General features: G+C 45.0%; 1 protein-coding gene across 16 annotated transcripts in view; it reads left to right on the forward strand.

The window, feature by feature from the left end:
• KATNIP (katanin interacting protein) overlaps positions 1-19,482 on the forward strand; it is a 198,444-nt gene that overhangs the window by 57,985 nt on the left and 120,977 nt on the right. For 15 of the 16 annotated variants that reach the window (XR_010591157.1, XM_065559886.1, XM_008162544.4 and 12 more), the window contains 4 exons: positions 11,978-12,221; positions 12,689-12,838; positions 15,106-15,278; positions 18,293-18,405. Coding sequence is in view for 13 of the 16 variants with exons in the window: in XM_065559886.1 (XP_065415958.1) it covers positions 11,978-12,221; positions 12,689-12,838; positions 15,106-15,278; positions 18,293-18,405 (680 nt within the window). In the remaining 3 variants the exon portion in view is untranslated. Of the gene's footprint in view, positions 1-11,977; positions 12,222-12,688; positions 12,839-13,143; positions 13,263-15,105; positions 15,279-18,292; positions 18,406-19,482 lie in introns of those variants that run through there. The other variant, XM_065559894.1, reaches the window with a different exon arrangement.

The following is a 19,482-nucleotide window of genomic DNA, read 5'->3' on the forward strand; positions in this document are numbered from 1 at the left end:
CCCACCTGGGAGCTCAGGCAGGCCAGACAGGACAGTCCCGCGGGCCAGAGTTTGCCCACCCGCCTGCCCCTTTAATCACCGGTTCTACACCGGCTTCTAAATTTAACAACCGGTTCTTGCGAACCGGTGCGAACCGGCTCCAGCTCACCACTGGCTAGAGGGTATTCTGGGGTGTGGCTCAGTCACTCTCTTCTGTTCAAGTTGTTCCACTTTGTGTAAAATACTTTAATATTCAGGAGGTCGGAGAGAGAGTGACTGGATAACCTAGTGATTAGCACACTCCCCTGGCAGACCTGGGTTCCAGTCCCTGCTCCAGTGAATAGTTCAGTGTTTCATCCAAAGTCGAACCATTTCAACAAGCGAGTTTAAAAAAGACATCCCCCACCCCACTCCAGAATATCCCGTAGCCCAGTGGTTAAGAGATGCAATTAGGAGACCTACATTCAAGTCCTTGGTCTGAATCAGGCAGAATGGGACTTAACCTGGGTCTCCTACATCCTGGGTAGTGCTCTAATGACTGCACTCTTGGGTATAAAGGAGGCGGCACCTCCTTTTCATTTTTTACTTGAGAAAGGGCTGTTCCGATTTAGGTCCCTAACTCCAGGAGAGGGTTCACAGTTGTGAATTCTGAGCAGACTCCAGCCCAGAGTTAGGCATCTATAACGGGTTGACCCCTTTCAAGGCGCCACCTGATGTGCTGAGATATCACTGAGCCCGCGTGTTCTGCCAACATGGGCCCCCTTTAACCTGTCTCGCTGAGCCAGCCTCTTAAACCTTCTCTAGCACACACACAGGCAGGGCCACACCCAGCTGCAGAAAGACACAGATACTGAGATCAGCTCTGGGAAGACACAGCTTAAGGGACTTACCCCAGTACTCAGGGCCCACCTCCCTTCGAGTGCAGACCCAAAGGTATATTGTGCTGTATAGAAGAATCTGCACAGCGCATGCTCATAAAAATGCACCCTCTTCCTCAGTGTGAAGAGAGATATGCACCCCTTCTTGCCCCCTCAGTGAGAAATTGCACAAACTGGGTTTAATAATAAACAAATATATAAACTATAAAAGATTTTAAGTGATTATAAGAGATAGCAAACAGAACAAAGCAGATTACTAAGCAAATAAAACAAAGCACGCAAACTAAGCTTGATTCACTAAAGAAATTGGTTACAAAATGTAATTTCTCACCCTAAATGTTGAATTAGATAAGATGCAGAGCTTCTGTAGCTCAGAGTTCCAGTTATTTCTTCTTACAGACTGGATCCCTATCTCTCAGTCTGGACTCACCCCTGCCTTTCCCTTCAGGTTAGTTCCTTTGTCCCTTCAGGTTCTTTCAGCAGTCCTTCTTCTTGGGTAGGACATGGAGGAGAGTCTGGAATGCCTTCCCTCCCAGTCTTAAATAGAATTTACATAAGGCGGGAAGCATTTTGTTTCCCAAACTTGACCTCCCAATCTGGTGAGTGGAAAATTACTAGAAGTCCAAGATAGTGTTTAATACCAGCTGGCAGAACTACCTGACCTAGTAGTGTCACAGCTACGTCCCAGGACAACTCTCAGGAAGGAGAAAGATTAGTATCTTCACAGTCTTGTTGTTTCTTCCTAATGGGCCATCAGCCCCATCTGGCTTTTCACTGTTGTACCTGAAGGGCTAGTTGTGAGTGACACCCAAAGTAGCACATTTGAAATACAGATACATGGTCAATATTCTTAACTTCAGATACAAAAATGATACAGGGATACAGATTGGATAATCATATTCAGTAAATCATAACCTTTCCAGTGATATCTTACATGAGCCATCTTGCATAAAGTATATCTCAGTTATGCCATATACATATCATAAGCATATTTCCATAAAGAATACGGAGTGTAACATCACAGCATCCAACTCCCTTTCAGGGGCAGGGCTTAGGCCCCGCCCTTCTCCTTGGCATTTCCTACTGGCTAGCTTAGGTGGCTTCCTGCTCTATACTCTGGCTTCTGTGAATCCCTTTTTTTGGTGCCCCACTGTCTTCATGCATTGTATGAGGAGTCCAGGCATCCAGCTCGGGGTTGTGAATTCCATTGGGTGGCAGGGTGCTCAGTGCTGTTGCCGGCCCAAAGGGCCTGAGGGGGCAACAGGGTTCGTTGCCCGGTGTGCGTCGCACCAATAGACACACCAGGGTGCAGAAGCAAACCAAATTTATTCAAGAGCTCTGACTAGGCACTAGGAGACCAGCATGTCTCAAATCAAGCGCAGCAAATACAAGCAAGTTTCCCATTTTATATTCCAAGCTGTTTGTGTGTAAGCCTTTGTTCTGTTCCTCCCTTCCCCCTCCCTTCCCGACAGCGGTTACAGCAGGCAGTACATTGTGGCGTGTTAGAAAAGTTCTCGTCCGCATGTTTATCTTCGACCTTGCAAGCTCTACGTAGTAGGCCTTTTCCTCCCGCTTTTCCCCCTCGTTATCACTACTGCTTCTGCTAGTGTGAGCGAAACTGCAGCTGTCTGCCGAAAAAAAGCTGACCGTTACATATTCTGCTTCAGCATTTAGGCTGTTAGCATGGAGGCTGGTGAAAGTTCACAAGATGGAGTTACTGTGGTTCACTTAGACCCAGAGCAGGGGGTTTCATCGGCACTTATGGCCTTCCACTCCCCCGAGTTACCTGGTAGCTATGCCTAGTGACGCCAACAATTCCCTCCTTTGAGAACACTCTACAAACCTTTGGCAGAGTTTTCTCATACTCTAAAGACAAAATGCGATTAAGCTCCATGCAATTGGGATCATCAATGAGAGAGTATAAAGGAACTTCCGGGGAATGGGAGGTACAAATCTTATGTATGAGCACTTTACAGCAAGCGAGCAAAAGAAAAAGAACAAAACATATCACAACACCTGTGAGCAAGAGGCGAACAATGCCTCCCTCTAGTCCCCCCTAGACCAGGTAACCAACCCCAAAGGGAATCAAAAATAGTGGGTTCTCCTTCCTGGGCCTTCCACTGGTTCAAGGCCTGTTCGGCTGACAAGATGTGCTTGTTAATATCCTGTGAAAACTCTGGGACATAGGTGCAACATTCTTCTCCAATAAGGGCACAGACCCCGCCCCGTGAGGCTAACACATTTTCTAGGGCCTGGTGGTTTTGCAGAGCCAGCAATCGAAGCTGGTACAGCTCGGAGCTTATGCCTTTTTCTATGGCCAGGGTATCATTGGCAAACTGGGTGAGAAATTTAGAAAGTCTTCTGTAGAGTTGGGTTAGCCATCCCACCCCATAAGTAGGGAGGAATATCATCCCAAACCTGTCTCCTTCTCTGATGGGTTCAATGGTAGCTCTCAAGGACTGATAGTACCTGGGGCGACCTGAGGGAGCCTGGGTCAGAACACGGAGGGGAGGAGCGAGATAGCCTTTATAACAGCTACCATGCCAACCATGAGGAAGCCATTTGTAGGCACTATTACCACAGACCCAGAATGCTTCACCATAACTAGCCTTTCCATTGTTACCTTGTAGGTCCCGTAGGGTGGCTTGTGGGGAAAGGGCAAAGAATGCAGTGCCGGTTTGCCAACCGGTGGCATTTAGTAAAGAGATAGTGAGACTTATACCAGGACCAATATAAAATCTACATGTACTAATGCCGGCAAACCAGGTATGATTACTTGTACTGGCTTGCTGAAAACATATAAGACCAGTGGGTGGAGAGTGTAGACGAATAGGCTGGGGCTTAAGAGTGCTGCTATAGTGGGAATTCCAAGAGCCATTGTGTAGGCCATAAGGAGCTTCCGCAGTACAGTTAGATCGCAAACTTAAATTGTCAGAGGTGCTGCTGCTGGTAACCATCCACCTTTGACAAAAGTCTGACCAATTTTGGGGAACTACTCTCCAGGGCAATCCAGCCGAATGGTGGGGAGTCTGGGCACATATCTAACAGTGAGAGAGATTGAACTCACGGGCAAAGGCAATTTTCAGGGCCTCATAGGTATTGGTAGCCATGTCTGCAGGGATGGCTCCCCATCCTGCATGCGATGTGGGGGTAACAGAAGGATTGCTTCTGTGACAAAAAGGAATGTTGTGAGAGACCCTAAACCTGAACCCATATTGTAATTACAACAACCCAAATGCCCAGAAGATAAGAATTATTGACACCAAACAAATCAAAAAATAAAAGGACCAGGACCATAGGCTAGGTCGGCCTTCTGTGAATAGATGGAACCAATGCTCAGGGTTTTCGCGGGGAGTGTGCTATGGCTGTTCAGAGAGATCACCAGACATTCCCAGCTACCCTTACTGTCTTTTGAATAACAGCTTAAGTCCCAAATCGTCGCTGGCAGTCTTTTCTGCAGGCTGGACAGTCCACTGTTTAGGAGTGGGTACTGCTTTCAGTCGAGAGTGATGAATCCAGTTCTTGTGTCCTTCGACCTTTGCTGTCATGTGTGAGACCAGCAGGACGGTGTGGGGTCCCTTCCACTTCTCTTGGAGAGGCTCGTCCTTCCAGGTTCGAACGAGAACGGAGTCACCTGGCTGCAAGGAGTGGACAGAGGCATCCAGCAGAAGAGGCTGTGAATCTTTGATGTATCTGTGAAGAGAAGAAAGAACAGCAGACAGAGAGCACATGTACTGAGACAAGAAACCACACTCCATTTCCCACTCTCCTGCCGGAACCGGTGTACTGTTCAGAGGCCATGCCCTTCCAAACATAATTTCGAAGGGACTAAGCCCTAACCTGCCCTTGGGGAGAGCACGAATGCGGAGTAACACAAGGGGCAAAGCATCAGGCCACCTAAGAGAGGCCTCCTGACAGACCTTTGAGAGGTGTCGCTTGAGTGTCTGATTTGTGCGTTCCACTACTCCACTGGCTTGTGGTCGCCATGGTGTGTGGAGCTTCCAGGGGGTTTGCAAGGCACTTGATATTTTTTGAACAACTTGAGATGTGAAGTGTGTTCCGTTATCAGATTCCATCCACTGGGGGAGTCCGAAGCGAGGAATAATCTCCTTGACAAACTTAAGAGCCACCGTTTTGGCAGTGTTGTTACGACATGGGAAGGCTTCGGGCCATCCGCTGAATCGATCCACGAAGACGAGGAGGTACCTGTACCCTTGGGTCCTGGGAAACTCAGTAAAGTCTATTTACCACACTAATCCTGGGCCTGGGGTAGGTTCCAGGGTGGCTGGCAACACTGCTATTCCTGGTCGAGGGTTATTCTTTTGGCAGATTAAACATTCAGCTTGTACCTGTGATGCTAGGGGTTTAAGTCCAGAAGTTAGAAAATATTTATTCATAAGCTGGGTAAGAGCCTCTCTGCCTGCGTGGGTGGTTTGATGCAGTTTCTGCAACACTGGTCGGATCAGGCCCTTGGGCAGGAGGATTTTTCCCTCTGTTTTTTCCCTATTCCCTCTGAATAAAGCCATCCCTCCTTTTCCTGGAGACCGAGCCTGTCAGCCAGGTTTCTGTCATCATGGGAGTACTGAGGAGCTGCAAGCTCACCTATTGATGGGATGAGGGCATGCATTTGGGCATTCTCCTCTGTTGGTGATTTCAGGGTAGCAGCGCGCTTGGCTTCCCTGTCTGCTCTGGCATTGCCCTTGGTTACATCTTGAGCTTCCTTTTGATGGGCTCTGCAATGCACCACTGCTATTGCTGAGGGGAGTTGTACCGCTTCTAACAGCCAGAGAATTTGAGACCCATGCTTAACCGGGGAGCCTTGGGCTGCTAGCATCCCTCTTTGCTTCCACAGACCAGCGTGAGCATGCAATACCCCAAAAGCATACTTTGAGTCAATAAAGATATTAACCCGTTTGTCTTTTGCCAGCTCGAGTGCACGAGTCAGGGCCACAAGTTCAGCAAGTTGGGCAGATGTCCCAGCAGGTAAACTCTCAGCTTCCACGGTATCATGAAGGGTCACAATAGCATAACCCACCCTCCTTTGCCCATCCACAACGGCACTACTGCCATCAGTATACCATTCCAAGTCAGCATTTGGGAGTGGTTGATCTTTTAAATCTGGGCGGCTGGAGTATTGGGCATCTATGATTTCCAAACAGTCATGTTCCTGCTTTTCTGTTTCTGGTAGCAGGGTAGCTGGATTAAGGGAGGGACAGGTTTGCAGGGTAACTTCAGGGTTCTCTAACAGTTTCGCCTGATACCGAGCAACCTGAGCCTGTGTGAGCCAGAGACCACCCTTAGTGTCCAGCAGGGCTTGGACCATATGGGGAATATACACTTGCACAGTTCCTCCCAGTGTCAGTTTTTCAGCTTCCCCAAGCAGTAGGGCAGTGGCTGTGACCGCCCTCAAGCATGCTGGCCACCCCTTTGCAACTTGATCCAGTTGTTTAGAGAAGTATGCCACGGGACGTTTCCAGGTGCCTAATAACTGAGTAAGCACTCCCAGGGCTATCCCTTTTATTTTATGCACATACAGTTGGAACGGCTTAGAGAGATCCGGCAGACCCAGGGCTGGGGCTTCCATCAGTTTCCTTTTCAAGATTTTAAATGCCCTGTCCGCTTCTGGGGACCAGTGAAAGGGGTCATGATCCGCTCCCTTAACACATTCATACAGAGGTTTAGCCCACAGTCCATATTCTGGGATCCATATTCTGCAAAAGCCTGCCATGCCCAGAAATGCCCTGAGCCATTTACGGTTGCTTGGGATAGGAACTTGGCAGATAGCCTCCTTTCTGTCATTTGCGAGCTGCCTCTCTCCCTGCCTTAAGTGAAATCCCAGATACTGTACTTCTGAGAGAGCAATTTGAGCCTTGCTCCGAGCTACCCGGTATCCTCGGAGTCCAACAAAGTTCAGGAGGCTCACAGTGGCTTTGAGACAAGGGATCAGACCCACAGCAGCAATTAGCAAGTCATCTACATATTGCAGGAGGAGGACTCTGTCCGAATTATTCCACTCCTCCAAGTCTCTGGCCAGAGCCTGGCCGAACAGAGTGAGGGAATTTTTAAATCCCTGGGCCAATGCTGTCCAGCAAAGCTGCTTTTTAACCCTTCTGTTGTCCTCATTATGCCTGGCAGTATTTTGCAGATCTCATAGTTGCTTAGGCACATTCAGGCCCCCCTTTTCTTGGTTGTTGGCCAAGTCTTAGCTGTGAACAATGTCCTTGGATGGGGCCAGCATCTTATCTTTGGACTGAGCTTGCTAGCTATATTTTCCAGTTAACTCATTCTGTTCTTTTTCCTTCTCCCTTTCTTGGCTTCTTTTAACCTCCAAAGGAAACTTCCACTCTTCACTCATACACCTTTTCCCAACAATGAACACATACACATTGCCATTATACACCCTTCCAGTAAAATAACTTCTATACAGAGCTTTGAAGCAACAAACCAGGACGAGCACACCCACTTTTGAGGATTCCACTCGGTACAACCTCTGGTGTCCAATAGCTTTCCTTTTTAAACCTTAAATGCCTTCTCTGTGTCTCCTCCTTAGCCTTAACTATAACCTGATTCCGCTCCACCTCAGACAACAAGGTTCTCATAAGTATATTGCAATCATCCCAGTCAGGCTTATGGCTTGCTAGACACCCTTCAAAGATTGAAATAAACTTGCTTGGATTCGTGGCGAATTCCCCTGCTTCTGCCTTAAAGGCAGCTAGGTGCACTGGGTTAAAAGGAACATAAGAATACACTGCCACAACCTGGGCTGAACGATCCTGTGTTCCTGGACGGGCTACCACATTCTCAGTAATCAACGGATACAATCCCACCGGGGGGGTACTCTCTGGAGTCTGTGGGGGTGTTGGAGCCGAAGGGGATACCGATTCTGCCATTACAACTGTGGGAGGGTTCTGGGGATTAGCAGCAGGTACTACCGAGTTTGTCGGAGTCAAATGGCACTTGTGCAGAATATCAGGCCTATTTCTTAACATCATAAACATATACGCATAGAGATGTTCATTCCATTTACCTGTTCGCTGACAAAACAAAAGTAACTGAAGGATTGTGTTGTAATTAAGTGATCCTTCCGGTGGCCACCTTTCCTGGCACTCTAGCTGGTATTGAGGCCAATCAGCTGTACAGAACCTTTTCAATTTACTTCTAAGCATTGAATCTGACCCAAACACATCCCAATTTGCTAGAATGCATTCTAAGGGCGTACACTGTGCCCTGCCGGCTGTACTCTGTCCCTGCCCCATACTCTAGGGAGACTGGACTGTTCCTACCTTATCTAAGGGTCCGGTTCCTCACCGTCACCCACAACTGCTTCTCCACTGTCCGAGCGCGTTGCACCGTTGTGCCCTCCGGGGTCGATCACACCACGTCTCCGCCGAGGCCCCCGATGAAGTCACTGGTGCACGCTGGGCGTCGGTCGTCTCCGTAATCTGTCAGCTGCCAGGAGGGATCCGGGCAAGGCTAAATTTCAGCCTCGAGCCCCACGTTGGGCGCCAAAACTGTTGCCGGCCCAAAGGGCCCGAGGGGGGCAACAGGGTTCGTTGCCCGGTGTGCGTCGCACTAATAGACACACCAGGGTGCAGAAGCAAACCAAATTTATTCAAGAGCTCTGAATAGGCACTAGGAGACCAGCATGTCTCAAATCAAGCACAGCAAATACAAGCAAGTTTCCCATTTTATATTCCAAGCTTTTTGTGTGTAAGCCTTTGTTCTGTTCCTCCCTTACCCCTCCCTTCCCGACAGCGGTTACAGCAGGCAGTACATTGTGGCGTGTTAGGAAAGTTCTCGTCCGCATGTTTATCTTCGACCTTGCAAGCTCTACATAGTAGGCCTTTCCCTCCCCCTTTTCCCCCTCGTTATCGCTACTGCTAGTGTGAGCGAAACTGCAGCTGTCTGCCGAAAAAAAGCTGACCGTTACATATTCTGCTTCAACATTTATGCTGTTAGCATGGAGGCTGGTGAAAGTTCACAAGATGGAGTTTCTGTGGCTCACTTAGACCCAGAGCAGGGGGGTTTCATCGGCACTTATGGCCTTCCCCCCCCCCCCCCCCCCGAGTTACCTGGTAGCTATGCCTAGTGACGCCAACAGCGCTGCTTTTGAATCTAGGGCCTAAGGCTAAGCATGCACAACTCCTGTGCGCTTCAGCTACAATTCTGAATGATCAGCACTTCAGAAAATCATTGCCTAGCTAGCTCAAGTTGATTTCCCAGTAAATGAGGAACACATAATTATCAGCCACCTCTGAAAATGCTGATTTTAAGTAATTTATCCAAAATCCTATTAAAAATCTTTAGCAGAGCCAGGACTAGAACCCAGTTCTCCTTGGACTTAGTCCAGCACTTTAACAAGAAAAATCATCTTTTGTCTTTCTCTATTCTCCTGCTTCCCCATTATGAACTTTTTGAGTAAATGAGCTTGGGTCCTACAGCCATCAATCTTGGTCACTATTCAGACCTGTCTTATTCACTGCCCCTCCTTTTGTATGTAATTTTCTAGATTTAAAAAAAAATGAAAAAAAGGGAATTCTGTCATGTGTAACTTTAATAATATTTACCTGGGTTGTCAGTAGGATTTGAACCTAGTACATTCAGATTCCCACCATAGATACTGCAACTTGAGCTAAAGTTGTTAGCAGTAGTAGGCTGTTATTGTCTGTGGACCAGCTACTGCTAGAGTCGGATGTGTATTGCACTGAAACAGTGAGTTACGCATGCAGGAGTAGCTCCATTCTATAAAAAAAGAGTCAAGCAGATACATTTGGCAGATTATTTCTGAGAGGAAATGTGGCTAAATTGAAGAAACTTAGGTTCTGTTCTGAGCTATGCCAGATGTGATCTTGTATAACATTTCAAGGCATATTAAAACAAACAAACAAAAAACCCTCGGCCATTGGCATATTTTATACAATCCCTGTTCCAGTGCTTATTGAGCTTTTATTCTGGGACATCCATTGAGTGGTTTTCTTCAACAGCCGTGGGTACCAGGATGGATCCCCAACATGCCAACCTCTTCATGGGCCACCTCAAGGAAGAATTTCTGGATAAAGGCAACATGAAACCAACTGTATGCCTGAAATACATCAATGATATTTTCATCCATTAAATGTCCCTGTTCTGTTCACTCTCTCTGAAACATCTGGCACTGGCTGCAGTCAGAAGACAGGATATTGGGCTAGATGGACCATTGGTCTGACCTCGTATGGCCATCCTTAGGTTCTTATCCTTTAGACAGACAACCTAAACACTGATTTCCACTACAATATCAACAACTACCATCCATCAAACTTTGTAGAACACTCCAACACCAGCATCAACTTCCTGTACAGCACAATCAGTGTCAACAATGGAACCCTACAGACAACTATATACAAGAAAGCAACAGATCACCACCCTTACTTCCACTGATCCAGAACACCAAGAAATATGTTATCTACAGCCAGGCACTTAGATACCACAGAATATGCTTGGAAGAGAAAGTCCAGAATGTGCACCTTAACACACTTAAAACCACCTTCATTAAACAAGAACGATTCACTAGAGAAGTAGATAGCCTCCCCAATAATGTATGGCTCTTGCAGAGAAGAGGAGGCAAAAAGATTAGGAGAATGGAAAGAAAAGAAGAGCTACCCCTCTGTATTTTAAAAAACAAGGAGAAACACACAATACTACAAAAATGCTACAGAATTAAAATAACTTTTGGTTGACTACCTGTAGCTCAGGCTAGGTCTACACTACCTGCCTGAATTGGCGGGTAGAAATCGACCTCTCGGGGATTGATTTATCGCGTCCCGTCGGGACGCAACAATCAATCCCCGAATCGACGCTCTTACTCCACCAGCGGAGGTGGGAGTAAGCGCCGTCGACGGGAAGCCGCAGAGGTCGATTTTGCCGCCGTCCCTACAGCGGGGTAAGTCGGCTGCGATACGTCGAATTCAGCTACGCTATTCGCATAGCTGAATTTGCGTATCTTAAATCGACCCCCCCCCCGTAGTGAAGACCTGCCCTCAGAGTCTTAATATGACAATAACAACGAGGAGTCCGGTGGCACCTTAAAGACTAACAGATCTATTTGGGCATAAGCTTTCGTGGGTAAAAAACCCACTTCTTCAGATGCAAATAAATCTGTTAGTCTTTAAGGTGCCACCGGACTCCTCGTTGTTTTTGTGGATACAGACTAACACGGCTACCCCTCTGAATATGACAATGACATTTCCACTTTTGTAAAAATAAAATAAGTAGGAGTTCATTATGCCATGCATCTCTCAAAAAGATACTAGTAATATATTAGAGAGACAAGGTAAGTAAGGTAATATCTTTTATTGAACCAACTTCTGTTGGTGAAAGAGACAAGCTTGCAACCTTACACAGAGCTCTTCTTCAGGTACTCAGAGTGTCACAGCTAAATACAAGGGTGGAACAGATAAGGAGTTAATATGTTTTGCAAGAGAGCATTCACCATGAAGGGGGAAGTTAATACCTCCACGGCCATAGGACAAAGGAGTATTAGTGAGTTACAGATTGTTGTAATGGGCTATAGTAATATATAGTAATATATTATAGTTCACAATATTATTGTAATAAACAGGTTTGTTTGTAATAACTGGTGAAGGCTTCTAAAGGGGATTACTGCCAGATTGAAAGCCACAACTGTAAGAAATAAACATTAATCCCTCTGGAACACTGGCAACAGAGAGCTGAGTTAAGATTGTCTGGTATGACCTTGCTGAGTAGGGCTGATTTGCCAAGGGAAAGTGTTTGTGAGCAGCTGTTGCTGTGTATATGGGAGAAGGTAAGGTGTGTAGCTGTATACTGTTTTCTGGCTTTTGTAGATTTAAATTTTGCATTGCTGACCCTCAGCGACTTACATTTTAATTTAAAAATTATTTTTTTTGAAATTCAGTCTATTTACTCAGTTTCATAGCTTTCCCTGAAATACTATACTTCCATGCTCTTGCCTGTGAAGGCCCAAAATGTTTCCAGCTGTGTGTATTTATAAAAAGCATTTGTATTTTTTTCTTTTTGGGGGTGGGAGGAGCAGCAGTTTAATTGGTTTTATTTTGAAAGACATATGTGAGATTTTGCTGACAAATCTGTCTGGATTGTACCAGGAATTGAGAAGAAGTTTGGAACTCTGTGTAAGTCAGAAAAGGATGGAGAAGGACTGTTCTAGTGATGACTATGATTCTGTTGAAGAGGATGTGCTTTTGGAGCACTCTCAGGTGGAAGAGACAGTTGCAAGTTTTGGAAGCCTCCAGTTGCCCAGCAGTGAGTCATTACTGAAGGATGAGGCTGGAAGATGCTGTGACCTTGATGCTGGTGCTCTTGTGCTGGAATTTAAGCAGAATCTGACAAGTAAGTCTTTGTGTCCTGTACCAGTTCAGCTGCAGTGTTGCAGTAGTAATTCTAGTTTTTATGCATAGAGTTTGTGGCTAAAAGGGAACTTTGTCATCTAATCTGACCTCTTGCACAACACAGGCCATTATGTTTCACCCAGGTATCCCTGCATTTAGGCCAATAACTTGTGTTTGATTATAGCATATCTTCCAAAAAGGATTCCAGTCTTGATCTGAAGAATTCAAGAGATGGAGAATCTACCACTTCCCTTGGTAGTTTGTAGACAAGGCCTAATAAGTCTTCACTGAGTTGCTGCTCCTAAATCCAGTTGAATTTCACTTGACTAATGTGTTTAGTGTGCAGGAGCTGGGTGATGGTGGTAGCCTGTGATATACAGGAAGTCAGGCTGGATGATCTGGTGGTCTCTTCTAGCCTTAAACTCTGTGACTCTAGTTCTCATACTCTTCTCACTTGTTTTTCTGCAGATGTGAAACAGGAACGAATTCTGTCTGCAAAGAGGAAAGATGCTGCTGAAACCTACATTCCAATCAGACCTATGAAGGTCAGAAGTAAAATGGCTCGGCCACTTTCTGCTGGACCCCTGCACCAGGAGGGACATGAAAGAACCTGTTCTAGTAAGACAGATGAGAATATGTAAAGTATACAGTGTGAGCTTCCATTCTCCTTCCCCAGCCCTGGCTCAGATGTTGTCCCTTCTGCACATTTCTATCTTCACTCTCCTGGGCTGTTGCCCATTTTTATGCTTCCTCTCATCTCAAAATTCCATTGACTTCAGTGGGAACAGGAGCAAGCCCATGGCTATATATGCCATCTCTCTGCCTCCTCATTCTTCTTTCCCTGCCCCCACAAAATTAAGACTTCTTCCCCTCCTTTTCCATCCTCCCTATTGCTCTATACTTGCCCCCTTTTCTTTACACAGACATATTCCCTATGGTGAAAGGGTGCTGACAGGAAGGCAGCCTCTGCATGTCAACTACTGGATCTTCAGAGGAACTGTCAAAAGATGGTAGCTCTCTGTAATCCAGCCACTCCCCTTAGGCAAGTTCACCATCAGTTACAAAAAAATGTTTTTTGGGGGGTGTGGAGGATATCTGACATAAACCCAGTTATTCAAATGAATGGAAGAGGGTCAGATGGACTTATTACTGTAATAAAACTTCTCAAGCTAAGCACTGCTGCTTCCAAATGAATCCCGAGAGCCAGTAAAGTTAACAGTACTGAAAAACCCAAACAGTGACTCCTTAATTAATGCAAAACCTAAACAAAACCAAGAAATTATATTCCTTCTTAAACAAAAGAGAAACTCAAACACCACATGTCACCTGGATGCCAGCACCAGCTAATGTTTGTAGCAATACCTGCCAGATCAGATCCTTGCATTGACCAGTTTTTGAAAGATGTGTGTTGCACTTCCTTCAAACACTTTTAAAACAGGGTATTATATGCATATAGTAATTGTGTGTGAGCAAGACAACCAAGGGACGGTTTGGAGAAAAACAACAGCAGCTTGAATTAACAGTGGTCATCTTGGGAAGACCTCTGGGGAGCCCAACACAAAAAGAGCAACCATCCAGCATGTGTGCTGCATCTTTCACAGTACCATAGATACCCAGGCCACAGGCATAGTCAGTCTTGAGCAGCGAACAATGCCACATCTAAACTTGTTAATCTGTCTCCAGAGGTGGTGTGGGAAGCCCAAAGCCAAGGAGTGGCTGGTAGTGGCAGTGGGTGTTCCTGGTAGTAGCAGAGGCTCTCTCCCATCCTGTCCACCACAGTAAGCTGATGATGTTATCATCTTAATGGAAAGTATGCAGCACTGTCCAGATAGGATTTCTGCTTTGTAATTGGTGATGCAGTGCATCCCATATATCCCTGAACAGTGGCAAGTATGTCATTTTCTGTAGCTTGGGGGGCAGTTTATTGGTGCATTCTGACACCAGATGTTAGGTGGAGGAATATTAGCTAGGACTGGTAACCATACAAGTTTTGCTGGCTTCAATGCCTCTGTTATCATTCTTATAGTATGATTAAGCTGTGTTTTAAAAACAGTAGGCCTGAAAGCTGTCAGGGCTTTTTGAGGGCTGTGGAGGAAGGATTGTGTTTGGTTGTTTTGCCTTTGGCTATGTCTACATTATGTACTAGGGGTGTGATTCCCCTGCTCATGTACACATACTCATGCTAGCTCTTATTGGGCTAACACAAGTATAAATAGCAATGTAATTGTGGTAGCACGGGTAGCGGCAGCATGAGCATGGGTGAGCTGTGCTGAGTACAAACCTGCCGGAAACCAGTGGGTATGTATTCGGCACAGCTCAGCCGGGCCCATGCTATTGCAGCCACACTGCTATCTATACTTTCTTGTGATGTCATTTGTTCACTAGTTGTCCAAGGTAGAGAAGACCTGGAACTCTAATGTTAAAACAAACATTCATAGAATCATAGAATATCACGGTTGGAAGGGACCTCAAGAGGTCATCTAGTCCAACCCCCTGCTCAAAGCAGGACCAATTCCCAACTAAATCATCCCAGCCAGGGCTTTGTCAAGCCGGGCCTTAAAAACCTCCAAGGAAGGAGACTCCACCACCTCCCTAGGTAACGCATTCCAGTGCTTCACAACCCTCTTAGTGAAATAGTGTTTCCTAATATCCAACCTGGACCTCCCCCACTGCAACTTGAGACCATTGCTCCTTGTTCTCATCTGCCACCACTGAGAACATTAGCATCACCTATATGCTGTGCCTTACTTGGGCCGAGTTGCAAGCTGCCAGTTCAGCCCTTTGTTAATAACTAGACCAGATATTTAATGCTGCATGGGCTTTTACAGTGTTTTATACATGTATGAGATAATCAATAGACATTTCTTGTTACTTTTCGATGTCAGGACCAGTAAGTCGACCAGAAAAGCCACTGTCAGCAACTCGAAGGAATGTTTGTGAGAAGAAGGATCCTGAGCAATCTGCTTCTGCTGTCATTAAAGCTATGCAAGTTGAAAATGAGATCTTGCAAAGAGAGATGCTTTGCAGAAGGCTGGAGACTTCTACCAGCCATCAAATGGTATGCCAAAGTACTGAGCTCGGACAAGAGAGATCCAAGGTGTTCAGTAGCAAAAATTATTTCCTTCCCCTAAACATGAATAGGAATCTTATATAGTTTAATGCAGTGATACTCAGACCTCAAAAAGAACAGGAGTACTTGCGGCACCTTAGAGACTAACAAATTTATTAGAGCATAAGCTTTCGTGGACTACAGCCCACTTCTTCGGATGCATATAGCTATCCGAAGAAGTGGGCTGTAGTCCACGAAAGCTTATGCTCTAATAAATTTGTTAGTCTCTAAGGTGCCACAAGTACTTCTGTTCTTTTTGCGGATACAGACTAACACGGCTGCTACTCTGAAACTCAGACCTCAGTGGTTCAGGAGCCAAACTGGCGATCAACATTACCCCAAAAAGCCGCAGTAGTATGTCCAATCCCACCTCTTGTTTTCACAGCTTGAGAGTCATCAAGAGTGGAATGCACATGTGCAATCACTTGAAGAAGAAAAACTAACCCGTTCAATAACTGTTATTCTTTGAAATGTGTCACATGTGTCCATTCCACGACCCACCCTCCCGCCCCTCTACATTGGAATTCTAGCAAGAAGGAACTGAGGGGAGTTAGGGGTGGCTCTGCCCTTTATATGTCCACACAGTGGTGCATGGCAGCAGAGGGCACTTGAGTCTCCCAATGGGTAACGCTGAGGGGAAAAATTCCTGACGTCTCTGCGGTGGGCACACAGACACTGAGAATGGAATGGACACACACAACATATCTCAAACAAGAACAGTTATTGAGCAGGTTAGTAACTGTTTTTTCCAGGACCTGATGAAACACATGGTGGAAACCTCAGGCATACCCCTGGAAGTGGTCCAAGAGAAGCAGCACAAAGAAATTCTTCATATTTCCACCATAGGGAGACTTATCATGGCCATTAATGAAAGTTTACTGGAGCCCTCAAGAACCATCTGTGTAGACCTCCATCCATCCCTTTGTGAGTCTGTGACCAGTGATGAATAAAGTGTGACAGCCTTCTTAAGCCAGTATGTTGCTTAATTTTAACAATAGGAGCAGCATTTAGAGAAAAAGGATTTTAAAACAGTCAACATGCGTGTCTTTCTTACCTAAAGCCCTATCATTCTGTGAAGGTGTCTTTAGCAGGCCTCGCTTCTTCAGATACCCCAGTAGGCGTCTGTGTTAGTTTGAACAGCTCTCCCAACAATTACCTCCCCATGGAAAGAGAACCTCATTTTATCCCACTAGAGTTCCTTTGGGCTTGCCAGTTGACAGGCTTTTGGCTCTGCTTGTCCAAACCAATTCAGCAGGCTCCGCAGGAGATTGAGGCAGGCTCCTCAGGGCCAATGGCTCACCCATTGTCCTACAATAACCCTCTAATGTTCACTATAGGGTAGCTTATCTTGAGCTTTTGTTTCCTTCCTGTTTATTTTCTTACAGATTACTATTAAACTAAACCAATATATTCACACAGTAAACATCTCGATAACCAGGTCAACATATAGTAGTTATAAATAATTACAGAGAAGCTCACCATCTGTCACATTAGTAATTGTTCTCTGAAAGCTGTGTGATGTGATGGATCAAAGCTCACTCTTCCTTCAGCATTTAAAGGTTATGTAATCTTTTGTACTTTGTACAATTGTGATAAACATGGGAATATTCTTATGAAGAACCGGGGAGATATCTGCATTTTTTTATGAATGTTCTGTGTACCTCAGTGCTTGATATCGTCCTGTAGGACTGCATGAAGTTGAATCAAAGAAAGCTGTTAGGGGAAAACAAGCAGGAAATGAATGACTGACACAAGGTTCCTCCAAAGAGAATACCAACTGTGCTTAAGAAAATAATGTGGGAACTATTAATTGGAAAATGCTGTTTCCAGCCATGCTAGCAGATTTATTTTTCCCCAGCCTGAGTCTAGAATCAAAGGAACATTAAACCATTAAAGACTTCCTCCTACAGAGGAAGGCAGGGGTGTGTGGGCATCAGCTGCCTGGGGGAAACACTGTAGGAGAGACAGGGAGAGAGATGCAGAAAATGCTGCATGGCCTGGGCGTCTCTTGCAACCCAGAAGTAGGGGGCCTGGACTGAGTGGAACTTATGGGAAACTTTCAAGGAAAGGGTAAGAGTTAGGAAAGACCCAGGCAAATAGACCTTTTGTTGTTTTATCCCTTTCTGCTTGCTATCTACATTTGGGTGTATAAACAACATGTTTGTTTTGAATAAGTCAGTTTTGAGTCACTTTAATTAACCATGGTTCACAAGTTTCCCAAGAGAAGTTTTCTTGCAGGTTCAGTTGGGACTGTCATGTTATCATGGTTGGGAAATAAGGGGGACTGCAATCCACAGATTCAATGCAAGAGTGGTTGAGCCTTGGAGTTCCACACTTGACAGAGGTGAATGAAGCCAAGTCTGTCACCTGAAGGGTGCACTCAAGTGGGCCTTTAAAGGGATCTAAAAAGCAGTTTTTATCATCTAATGTGAAAGGAGCAGGTGGTTTTAGCACCAGGCCCCACCAGTGACTTTAGGCCTTTAAATGTGAGGAGTTTCTGCCCTGTTCACATGCAGGATCCTGAGACAAGGGCAGTGCTCTTTCTTTCAAAGTATTATCAGCAGAGGACTGCCATTGCAGGATGTAATTTCTTATTTTCATGAAAGCACATTGGAGTAGTGCAAGCTGAAAGTGGGAAGGAAATTGCATTTTCGCTCTTTGATATATGCTTTAAATCTCATATTAATAAATTATTTTAAAGGGTGGTAGGTAATCCTTTTACATTATTTTCACCTGCCTATAGTATTACATGTAAAGGACCAGATTCTAATCTCAGCTATACCAGTGTAAATCCACATTAATTCCATTAAATTCAATGGAAACAGGATGGATTTACATTAGTTTAGCTAAGCTCAGAATTTGGCTATACTCTCATTCATTTCAGAGACACAAACCACAACTCATATTGTTTTGTGTGTGTAGGGAATAGTGTACATAAAATTTGTTAATCTTTTCTTACATAGCTGCCTTCTGTTTCAACTTCATCTGTTTCTGCAACAACTGAGCCTTCAGAAAAACAACAGGAAACAACTGTAGTCACAGAAGCTATTGAAAGAATTGGCCATTTGGGAAGCAGGTAGCTATATTAGTTTATTTAAGAATGATTTCCTTAATGTACTGGATTTTTGATATCATATACTGTAGTTGTCTGGTTTCATCCTTTCTTGTGATTATTTCTAGAAGCATTTAATTTCTGCTCTGTGTAATGGGATACATCTTACCACAAAGTATTTTTCTAGATGTTCCTTCCTGTGTCCCATATTTTGTCTCTGCCCTGTAAAAGGCAGGATGACCAGCATCTTGGTTATGTACAGGGGAGAGGCTGAAAATATTGGTTTTCTTAAAAGTTCAACAGACTTTTCTGCTATAGTCCAGGTTATAGTGGGTGTGTGATGGGGTTTATCAACGCTGCACCAACGAGGCAATGGGTAAGGAGCCACTCTGGACACAGAAGCCTTGCCTTTGCTAGGCATGTTTCCAGTGGTGGGAGCATTCAAAGAGGAAGTAGTTCAGCAGTGGAGGAGATTCCAGAGACAGACCAGAGAAGAGCACAGGAAGGCCCGATTTTGCAAAACAGTTCATCCTCCAAATGGATTCCCCCAAGATGGGCCTCAAGGCCATATTGTCCGAGGAGGTGGATGGCAAAGAACATCCAGTACTGTACGTAAGCAGGAAGCTGTTCCCCTGGGAAACCAAATACTTGACAATTGAGAAGGAGGTGCAAGCAGAATAAAGTTCAGACCAGTAATATATATATATTTGGTGCTATAATAAGTGCAAAGTCACAGAGTTGAAAACAGTTTTGAGCTAAATCAGCTGGGAGGAAGAATTTAACAAAGAAAAATGTGACTGATAATTGGGGCTCATTTAAGAACACCTTACTAGATGCCCAAACAGCCACAAAGAAGGCTGTGCTGGTTAACAAAACAACCTGGTTTAGAGGAGACGTGAAGGCAGCTATTATTTATATACTTACTGAATATTTTATAGTATTTTATATTCAGTAAGTATATTATTATATATTTACAGAATATTTTATATATCTATCTATAGATATCTTTATATAAATATAGATATATTGTGTGGCAAGACACCTCTTTTCTCTTGCTAGCCTTAGTGCTTCCCCCTCAGGCGATGGTGGGCCTGGGGTAAT

This window comes from Chrysemys picta, chromosome 10 (assembly GCF_011386835.1).
Source record: "Chrysemys picta bellii isolate R12L10 chromosome 10, ASM1138683v2, whole genome shotgun sequence".
Classification (NCBI taxonomy): Eukaryota; Metazoa; Chordata; order Testudines; family Emydidae; genus Chrysemys; species Chrysemys picta.